At 43.9% G+C, this 11,401-nt stretch overlaps 1 protein-coding gene across 1 annotated transcript in view; it reads right to left on the reverse strand.

Annotated features, from left to right (window-relative positions):
• The window catches only part of PLCB2 (phospholipase C beta 2), a 492,254-nt gene that overhangs the window by 248,027 nt on the left and 232,826 nt on the right, over positions 1 to 11,401 (reverse strand). Inside the window, exons 4-5 of the mRNA XM_086937381.1 lie at positions 3,741 to 3,881; positions 1,220 to 1,299 (exon numbers count right to left, since the gene is read on the reverse strand). Coding sequence (XP_086793507.1) covers positions 1,220 to 1,299; positions 3,741 to 3,881 — 221 coding nt within the window. The remainder of the gene's footprint in view (positions 1 to 1,219; positions 1,300 to 3,740; positions 3,882 to 11,401) is intronic.

Here is an 11,401-nt window from a genome sequence, read left to right on the forward strand (position 1 = left end):
AGGAGGCACCGCCCTGGGACCGCCACGCCACCCACCCCCAGACCAGTTTAAAGTCGTAATCTGGGGGGTGGGTGGCGGTGAGTCTCGGTGGTGCAGAAGCATGGTGTTGGTGTACGGCCCACCTCTGCACCGCCAAAACTCGTAATTGGGCCCTTAATGATTAGTTGGAAACAGATAGATGGCTATCTGTTTACAATGAGCATAAAAATGTACATCCAAAGTCCACCAGATGTACTCTTTGTACTCCTATCTTTTAAAGCCACCTACACTGGGGAATGTGATCTGTACTAGCTCACTTCTGATGACTTCTTGAGAAAAGAGAGAACCAACTCTTACAAGACGAGCAGAAAAGCTACATCTACCGGGGACCCAGGCAATTGTACACGCCTAATTCTTCTTTGTGTTCCTGAAGGCAGTGCTGCATCCTGCAGTAGGATTAATATTCGATTGTGGTTAGTTTGTCTTCATCATATTGTTCCTGAGAGGGCTGGATGGACCTACTTTGTAGGTAGAGTTACTATTTAAACTGCTATGTCTCATTTGTAAAGCAATGAAGTGGAAGCCACTATTTAACTAGGTGAGATTTTAAAATTCTTTGGAAGATTAAGATCGCCCGGGATTAAGGGAAACATATTTTGGCTTTGCTAATATTAAAGAAAACCAAAACAAGCAATATAACGATCTCTGGAACCATGACATTGAGTAAAGTCACAACTGGTCATTAAACTACCACTCTTGCATAAATGAAGAACAAATAAAAACCAAACTCTTGGAAAATGAAACACTTTCTTACATTGCTTGTTTTAAATGTGTATTGAATATTTTTACAATTTATACAGATTGTTTTGATAAATACACAAGGCATTGATATGCTTCCTCCTCTAACTTGCTGTTTGACAGTCCACAGGACCTAGCAATTTGGTGAATCTTTTGATTGTGGCTTGACTTTGCTATATAGATTTATTTGGCATTTCTATGGTTACTTCAATTTCTTAGATATAACATTTGACAATAAGTGGAATTTTACAATTCCTCAATTCCCTATATAATAACATTGTATTCTGTGCTTTGTTTTCTTTCAGGCCCATAAATAACTGCGTTCTCATTGACATTGTGTGTTCTAAAATAATTCTAACCAGATTTTATCTGTATATCAGAATACTGTATCACTGTGAAATACATACATTTGATGACTTAGAATGTAATACAAATGACTTACATTTTTTCCAGGAAAGTGTACCGAGATGCATTGGCTGTTAGCGGATTTAAGATAATGGCTAGGATATCAGCAGCCCAGTTCTGAAAAAAAAATCGTCTTTGTGTATGAAAAGTCAGATATTTAATTTTCTATTCTTTCAATTACAGTATTGAACCTATCAATATTAGAGTGGCAAGCACATAAACAGGTAAGGTAACCTGACAGATAGATTAGTATTTGACTTAAGGGTTACCCTTAGAATATAAAGATACAGATTGTTGTGAATTTCCCCTAAAGCGTCCTATCAATTTTTTATTCACAAATTTTTCCTAAAGCAAGCTTACTCCTCTCACACAATCTATTTCCAGGCACCAGTCATGATATCAGATTCAGATTTAAATCACTATTTTTTTAAAGTCTGGCTCAACCAATCACGATAACATTGTGATGCTCTCCAGAAATGACGCCCTTTTGGGATAAGATTACACCTACGAATTTATGTCTACTATGGAATTCACATATTATTACTGAAATCTGAAAATTCACAGATTCCCAGAGGTATTTGTCGAGTTTTTTATGAATTCCAAATTTCTCTAATGCATACCACAGTGTAGTAATTGTATGTCTGAGAATAGCTAAACCTGCCTTACAATTGTTTTGCTACCTTTTTTGATTCATTAAGGGGACATTTATTTGGTGAACCTCTTCTCCCACTTTTGCCATCTATGACTTTTCCATGGCATGAATGTGCCTGCCAAACCTGCAAGCTATTTCCATACCCAAGTTCAAAAATATGTCTTTTCCAGTTTGGTTGTTAATAAATCAACCGTCATTCTATTTATCAGAGATTACTCAAGGAAAACACTGTATGAATCACGAAGCATTTTTAAGTAAGCATTTTTAAGTCAGCACATCTTAATCCTGGAAATATATGAGTAGGTATCACATAAGCCTAGAGTAAGTGGTACATGTTCACAGGAAGTGTTTTATGAAGTAGGCCTGGTAATTCTGAAGTGAGTTACGTCTAATGCCTTGATTAAGAGGGTCTCAAGGTCAGATGCAATATTTATCACGTCGAATAAAATCCAACACTGATTTGTGTTGAATTTATTGGGTAAGATCATTATTGTCAATTCCGAGTTTAACACACAAATATGGGGATCATATACTGATTTTGGTTGTTACCACACTAAAACCTCAGAATTCCAATATGTGAAGATACAAATGTATTTACCAGGGCACTCGCAATCGACGTCGAAGACAAGAGTAGGACACAGCTCCTCATGGTAAAAGTCGGGCACATTCACTATGGCCATGATTATTGGCCAGGTGGTATGGAATCAACCAATGGAAGTCGGCCCATCCTGCTTTGGTGTGGGTCGATATTCCTGCACCCAGTTTTTCTGCCCAATAGATTCACATAAAACCTTGGCTTCAGCCACACCCAAGCCTCTTCCTGCATATTTTTCTTGCTGAAATAGAACAATACTCCTCTCTGCCAGAACGTCACTTCCCGTTAACCCCTCTTTCCTCACGCCTCCTCCCTCTGCCCTCGCCCCACACAGAGGCCCTCAGTGTGCATTTACCACCGATTCAATATTGGGGATTCTGTGTGGTTTTGTGGCTGGTAAATCCAGTCTCATAAGTTATTCCTTATTCCACAGGGTTTAACTTGGACAATAGTGTCACGGTGTTAGCGGATGTTAAGGTTAAATCCATGTGTGGAATTTGCACCACAGCAATACCAGACAACTCATAAACATGGCCTATGACTTTTAATGGAAAGGCCACCTGTCACAGAAGAAATCACCTCCGGGAGTCAGGGAAAAATTCCTCAATAATGAACAGAAAGAAAACTATTTTGCCCTCTTTTAACTGTGCCAGGTGGACAAAAAACTATAAGGAGCGACCCAATATCACATTCCTTGTTTAACACCGCAAGGTTGTCCACATTTCCACAAAGCTCATGTAACAGATTTTGACAGCAACAAAATAGAGGATTGTGTGCTACACTGTTTGTGAATGAACAAAGGATTAACATCTACTAGGTCATTCATAGTGGGGGCATCATTCAAACTCAGAAATATTTGGACACTGAACATTAGGGAACAATTACTAAATCTTACTGTCATCTTTTTGGATATTCTTCAAAAGACGTTGGTCAGAACATAAAGCAATGCTGAACAGCACAAGAATATATTTCATAATTAAAGTTGGTAAAAATAAAAATATCTTTGAAAGTATACACGAAGAAATTACCAAAATGTTTCGTTTTAGTGGCACAAAGGAATAAAAAATAGCCTTCATAAATCAGTTTCAGGAGGAACAACATACTTTGTGTTTGTGTGTGTGTGTGTGTGCACGCGCATCTGTGTTTTTGTGAACGCCTGTGAGCATGTGCAGAAAGAATATTTCATTAGAACAAGATTGAACGTTAGGAAAATGTAGTACAGCACCTTAAGGCTGATCAAAACAATGCCCTTGAGTATACCAATTGTAAGACAATTCGATCTCTGCCACAATTTGCCCATAATCACAGTACCTTGCCAACATTCTCCTTATAGGAGACAAAGTTGTGAAAGGTGAGATCCACCATATCAGGACCAGCGACGATGCACAGCGTTTTAGCCAGAAAATTGTTTTCAGGAAAATCCAGGTTAAACACTTCTCGAAGCTTCTGACTCTGAAAAGGGAAAAATTGAATATTCTATATTTAGAAAATAGAAGACCAAAACTTGCAGTCAATGCCTTAACTCTTTAAAGACTGCACTGTAACGTTTTTTTGTATAACTTTTTCCCAAATAAGGCAAACCTGTCGGATATGTTTTAAAATGTGTTTTTATAAAAAAAATGAATTAGTTATTTATGGAGAGCATGTATTTTCATAACAATCTGCATATATATTTTACCATATAAAAACTATGCGAATTTTGCAAATACATCTTAAAATGTAAAGTTTAAAGTCCAGTTATAATGGTACAACTTTTCATCTGTAGATGACCTCCCATACAAAAAGCATGTGCATTATTCACTTTAGAATAGACAAGCCAATATTTCATGGTAGCTACAGGATTCTCACCCGGGTAAGTCTTTCCTTCATTTTTATATAGCATCAATTTTACATCACCGAGCCATAGTTCAACAAGTTGCCAAACATTTCACTGTAACTGAAGGACATATATTCCTCTTTAGGGACGCAGTGGGCCTAGAGTTAATCATAGTATGTGGAAAGTTTATAAAAAGATCTCAAGATCTGTTCTCATAGCCATGGTTTATAATTCTCATTTTATTTCTGGTAACTCTTTTAAGACTAAAGTCTTGCATGTTGTAAGAAATTGAGTTACTGGTTGGGGGAGACCTTTCTCATGCAACAACCAAAAGTCTTCTCAGGGTGAAGTCACACACTAACCCTAAATTAACCTGTGCTCAACCCTCTGGTAGCTTGGCACCGAGCAGTCAGGCTGTACTAAAAGGCAATGTGTAAAGTATTCATGCAAAACCTCAAACAGTAACACAGTGGAAATACACCACAAACAGACACCACAACAGAGTACAGAAAATAGAGTAGCTTTTAATAAATAAAACAAGACCAAAATGAAAAAACTCAAATTAGTAGAGACGTAGGTATTTAATTTTAACGTTTTTAGAGAAAAACTGCACTAAGATGCGTAAGGAGCCAACTGTGGATAGCTGGTTACGATGGACTGGGACAAAGTCATAAGTTCAGGCTGACCACGATAGAGTGCAGGCTGGCTGCAGGGACCCAGTTCTGCCCGATGAACAGAGTATCCTGAATCCTGGATTGCGGAGCGTTGCATTGATCTGCGTCAAAGATGTGTCATGCAGCTGAGGGGATGGGCCAGTTCCAAGATTTTGTGAAGGCTGCGATGTGAGGGCCTGTTGTGTTGGCATCAAAGATCCTGTCCACAGGGCTTGCAATGCAAAGCTCGAGGTTCAGGGATGCGGCGCGCAGACTCGGCGATGTGTTGCTTTCCAAGAGGTGCGGAAATGCGATGCTGCGTTCAGCTGCATCAATGCTGCCGTCGAGGGATGTGCAGGCCTGTGCCAAGCATGCATTGTGTCGCAGCTGTTACGTAGGCAATGCGGGTCTTTGCGACGGTTCCACTACATTTCAGTAGAGGTGCGTCAATTCTGCTCAGGGTTGCATCACACAGCATAGGAGATGCTTCCGTTCTGCTGATTCCACAGAGGTTGTAAAAGCACATTGAGCTCACCCCGAGGGTCCAGGACAGGGGTGTCACCATTTGACAGGGTAGTCTAACAGATGGCAGAGTCCAGGTGCAGGTGCAAGGTGGTTGGAAGCCAGTTTTCTCTCTAAGGTTTCAGATTAGGAGACCAGCCAATTAGCTCTTGGAGTCACTCTGGGTTCTAGCTCAAGATAATCAGGTCCAGTGCTTCTCACCCAGGCAATAGGGAAGAAGGCCAGCACAGCACAGCAGGTGTCCTCAGAGTGCAGTCCAGCAAAGAGACAGTCCTTCAGCAGCACAACAGCCCTTCTTCCTGGCAGAGTATCCACAGGTCTAGAAATGTACAAAAGTGGTGATGTCTGAAGTCCAGTGTTTGTACACAAATGTGCCTTTGAGTGAGGGAGAAGCTTCTAGAGGTTTCCCTCTGAAATTCACCATGACCTTGCTCCAGACTAACGTCAGGGAGCATGCAGCCCTTTTGTGGCAGCAGGACACAGTCTATTCAGGTGCATGTGAGCCTATGCCCATCTCCTCCCTCTCATTCTGCCAGTGATGGCCCATCCAGGCACACCTAAGCTCCCTATTGTGTGTGGCTGTCTAGGAGGAATACACGAAGCCCAACTGTCAGCTACACCCAGCCATGTGACCAGACACAGGCTACAAGCACTAAATAGGTAAGGCAGGAAAATACAAATTTTCTAAAAGTGGCATTTTCTGAAATGCAATTTAAAATCCGACTTCACCAAGTTAGGATTTTAAATTATCAATCAAGAGACATCAAACATGAATGGCTTATCTCTTCCCATTTGGAAATTTCACTTATAGAATGTAATATGGCAACTTCAATGTCATCCCTTGGGATAGATAGACCTTTCAGAGGTGAAAAACAACTGTAAGAGTATTTCACTACCAGGACATGTAAAACGTAAAAGTACATGTCCTACTTTTTAAATACGTTGCATCCTGCCCTCTGGGCTGTCCAGAGCCTACTCTAGGGATGACTTAAGTTTATTAAAAAAGGAAGGTTTGGCCTGGCAAAAGGTTTATTTTGGCAGGTCAAATGGCAGTTTGAAACTGTACATGCAGGCTCTGAAATTGCAGGGCAGGGACATGTTTAAAGAACTACTTGAGTGGGTGGCACAATCAGTGCTGCAGACTCACTAATAGCTTTTAATTTACAGGCCCTGGGCATAGGTAGTCCCACTTTGATAGGGACTTACAAGTAAATTAAATATTCGAATTGGATATAATCCAGTGTTACCATGCTTTAGGGAAGGAGCACAAGCACTTTAGTACTGATTAGGAGTGGTAAAGTGTGCAGAGTTTTAAGGACAGCAAAAATGAGGTCAGCAAAAACAGGATGTCTGAAGGCAAAAAGTTGGGGAAAAATCATACCAAGGCTGCCAGGTCTAACACTATAAAAATATCTTACAGACTTCTGCAATGGAGCAAGTCCACCCTGGTTCTTGGCTCCTCAAAGTTGTTGAAAGATTAGGATACATCAGAATCTTACTATCTTGAGTCTTTAATAATTGTAGACTTCCACAGAATGATTTCATGTTCATTTCATTTGAGAAATCAGAGAAATCCATGCAGTCGAGTATCTTCTGCATCACATTATCATAGGAAGTTCAACTAATACACAACATGTCAGAATAATAGGCCATACACAAGTCGAAGAGTGCTAAGCCCAGAAACAGGACAGCGGAAGACGGTAGAACTTTGGATAGGTGCAATAGTTAGCTTGAAAATGTGTTCACAATATATTCATATTGAAAAAATGCAATTACATCAGCCTGTCTCTTGTACCCCAGATCCGGTAGGGAGAGAAGACATCACAGTGGAACAGGGTGAGACAGCAGGAGAGAAATGAGAATCACCAAAACAGCATCCACATTAACGAAAATGTGTCACAGCTAAACTACATTGATAAACACTCTTCTGCACATCTTATTAAACTACGGTAATTTCAAGTAATGTCAATAATTCAACATTTGTGTTTTCGAATCTATCGCTTCGCAAAAATATTTTTCTACATTAATTGTCACCCAACATTATGACCCTAAAGACCTTTACAAGTACTTGCTCCTATGTTAGTTGTATCCTGCTCAAATTCCTCTAGGCATTTTTTGGAGGAAGTCGATGAGCCACACAGTGCCGAAATTAAGAGAGAGCTATTACGAACCCTAGAACCAGGTGTAAAACATCCCAAGGAAATACTACCACCATACAGTTACAGTTTTAGTTTTACAAGTTTTCTTAGTGCACAAAGATGACTAATGTGCTGGATATCCAACTGAGGAATTTTAAAGGTATTTCTTTCTGCATTTCTGGATTTCGAAAGTCGCGCTAGGCGCAATAATGTCCGCATCGTCGGAGTACCGGAGTCCTCAGCCGATCAATCGACGGACCTACTCGTTGAAGATCTGATCCTCAACCATCTCGCCCCAAAGGGCCTAAGTAACTTTTTTGCGGTGGAGCGTGCCCATAGAGTTCCGGGCGGAAGACGCAAACAGGGGGCTACGCCGCGACCCATCATTGCGAGGATCTTCAACTACAGGGACAGAGACGCCATTTTACAGGCCTCGAGGGCTAGCGGCCCCACCAAATTTTAGAATGCGTCAATCAGCTTCTACCCCGACTTTACTCAATCGGTGCAGAAACAGAGACTGGGATTTACTGGGGTAAAGCGTAGACTGAGAGACCTGGGCATGAAATATGCTTTGCTCTTCCCCGCCCGATTGCGCATCGAACATAATGAGCGTGTGCTATTTTTTGATATGCCAGAGGTGGTCAGTGACTGGCTGGACACACTATTGACGCAACGGGACAATGCGGAACATTCTAACGGCGCAGAGGGAAGCCAACGGGACCAGGACGAGTAGGGACACCGGCGTGTGTCACCATCATACCGTGATGCAGTGGATTGTTATCCTTTTTTTGGGTCAATGACACTCTTACAGACAAACCCTAGGGTGGCGGGGAGTTCAGGACTTTTCCTTCTCCTGGGGTGTTTCCTTTTCTTCCTGTAGATTAGTTTTCTTGGGTAGGGCGACAGCACACTGCAACTTGGGGTGGTTTTTTGTTTTATCGCAGGGGTGCAGGGTGGGGGGTTGTTTGTTCGGGGCATTTTGGGGGGGGGGGGTCTTTTTTACTGTTTGAATTGTTTCCGAGGCCACATATTGTTGCATAGTTTGATCTGTGTTTCCTTCATGGGGTTTGGGAGACCCTGCCACTGTTTCTGGGATGGGGGGTAGGGGGTTGAGAGTCTTGAGTTGGAACGTCAATGGCTTGGGGGACAAGATATAATGGAGGATTGTACTTCAATATTTGAAACGCCATTCCCCCGATGTTGTATTACTATAAGAAATTCACTTGGTGGGGAACACGTTCCATGCTATGAACCGGAGGGGCTACCGGTTGGTTGCACACTCGGGATTCACTTCGGGCTCCAGAGGGGGTGGGGTTATGATCCGGAGTTCCCTTCCCTTGGAGATTGATGATACGATATTGGATGATAGGGGAAGATATGCAGCTGTTGTTGGTAGGTGGCAGGGGAAGGTGATCGCCATCCTTTCAATATATGTCCCCCCGGGTTTGCAGGCCACCACGTTTGTCGACTTGGGGAAACTGGTCTTGGGGCTTCCTGAGGAGATTCTGGTGGTTGGAGGAGAGTTCAACTCGGTTGTAAGCGGCCTGGAAGATCGCCATCCTCCCAGGGCTCTCACACCGTCGCAGTCCTATCTGGGTGGTTTCTTGGAAACGTTTGGTATGGTGGATTGTTGGCGGATGCTTCACCCCGGGCAGGCCCAGTACCCTTTCCTTTCTGGGGGACACAGGAGCTTGGCTAGACTTGATTATATCCTTGTGCCCGCAGCTCAGGCAACAACGGTAAGAGAGGTCTGACATTTGCCTAGAAGCATCTCGGATCACTCCCCGCTATGGATCCATATAGACCTCCATCTGGACGCAGGGGGCCGGGTCGCCCCAATCAATCCCTGGCATCTCCGTGTTCCGGAGACCAGGGCTGGAGTGGTTAAAGCCATTGATCACTACTTTGTTGAAAATGTGGGATCGGTGTCTTATCTGTGTCCCTGTGGGAGGCCTTTAAAACTGTTATACGGGGTCAGACGCTATCGCTGATCGCCAGTTCTAAGAAGCGCCACAATGAAGAGGTTGAGCAGCTGGAGTCTGATATTGTAGCTTTGGAGGCAGATCTTGAATCTGGGGTCACGCCTGATAAGGTACATGTTTTGCAACTGAAGCAGTCGGATTATAAAGCCTTGGTACGAATGCCGCGAAAGTTATGAGTTAAGAGCAACAGGGCCGTTTGTATGATGTGGGCGACAAGGCGGGGAAGTTGAGAGCTTGGCTGGACAAGAAAGAGAGACTAAATCGAGTGGTGCCGGTTGTTGAGCGAGTGGATGGTGTACGTGTGACGGACCCGTTGGAGATCGTGGAGGAGTTCGCTTGCCACTTCCGAGCGGTGTATACGCTGGTCTCGGACCGGCCGGAGGAGGACTCACATCTTTTGCTCAGGGATATCGCTTTGCCTTGCTTGTCCGATTCTGACAGAGAGCTAATGGAGGCGGACTTCTCCGCCGATGAAGTAGCGCTCGCTATTTGCTCCATCCACTCTGGAAAAGCCACAGGTCCGAGCGGCATACCCATCGAGCTGTACAAGTTGTGTCCAAACAAAATGGCGTCGTATCTTCGCTCGATGTTCTTGGAATCCAGGGAGAGGGGTTTGCTCCCCCGTGATCAGAGGTTGGCGTCTATCGTGGTGATACATAAAGAAGGAAAACCCAGTGAGTTGTCTACCTCCTATAGACCCATTTCACTTCTTAATGTGGAGCCTACGATTCTGGCAAAAATGTTAACTAATCGTTTGATTAAAGTGATTGGAGACCTGGTGCACCCAGATCAGTCTGGCTTTATTCCGACCCGCAACACTGCGCTGAATTTACGCCGTCCTGGCGAGGGCGGGGACGCTACGTGAGCCGGCCATTTTGGTCTCTCTGGATGCCACTATGCATTTGACACAGTGGAATGGCCATACCTATGGGCAGCTTTGGCGAAGTTCGGCTTCGGACCGGTATTCATTGGATGGATCCGGCTACTCTACGAAGAGCCCCTAGAGCAGGTGGTTGTTAATGGTAGGGTGTCGGCTCCCTTTGTCCTAGGGAGGGGTACACGACAAGGGTGCCCTCTGTCTCCACTGCTCTTTGCCTTGGCTTTGGAGCCTCTGGCCGCTTGGTTGCGGTGGGAGCCATCACACAGGGGTATCAGGTGGACTCCCGGTTTTGAAGACCGCATCTCACTTTATGTGGACGACATTCTCCTTTACCTCACTTCCCCTCGGAAATCTCTGGGGGTGCTGTTCGACGTCCTTAGTTCGTTTGGGAGGAACTCTGGGTTAGTGATCAACTGGGGTAAGTCCTGTGTTTACTCGCTCACGGACGATACACCACTCGTACCGCGCAACTGCCCAATACAAATTTCGCCGTCCGGGTTTAAGTATTTGGGTATATATATCTCGCATGATCCTGCAGTCAGGTATCAGCGCAACTTGCTCCCCCGCTTCTTCGCTTAAAGGCAGATGTGAAAGCCTGGGGCAGGCTGCCGCTGTCCCTGGTGGGCAGAGCAGCTCTCTTTAAAATGATGTCCCTTCCAAGATTTTTATATGCGCTTCAAAACACACTGGATCATGTGCCTTCCAGCTACTTCCACGAGATCGAGAGCCTCCAAAGAAAATTGCTGTGAACTGGACGTCCCCGGATTGCCTTGGCCAAGCTCACGCTGCCTTGGTACGACGGCGGTATAGCGCTGCCTGATATCAGACGCTATTACTGGGCCTCACAATTAAGCTCAGTTAATCATGCTATGTATGGCCCAGCATCTAACCCGGCTTTTGCTATGGATAAATGGCTGCTGCCGGGCGGGGACTACTACAGGGCAATTTACTCTAAACGGTCGGATGTGGCCTTAACAGGGC

The sequence above is a fragment of the Lissotriton vulgaris genome, chromosome 9 (genome assembly GCF_964263255.1).
Source record: "Lissotriton vulgaris chromosome 9, aLisVul1.2, whole genome shotgun sequence".
Taxonomy (NCBI): domain Eukaryota; kingdom Metazoa; phylum Chordata; class Amphibia; order Caudata; family Salamandridae; genus Lissotriton; species Lissotriton vulgaris.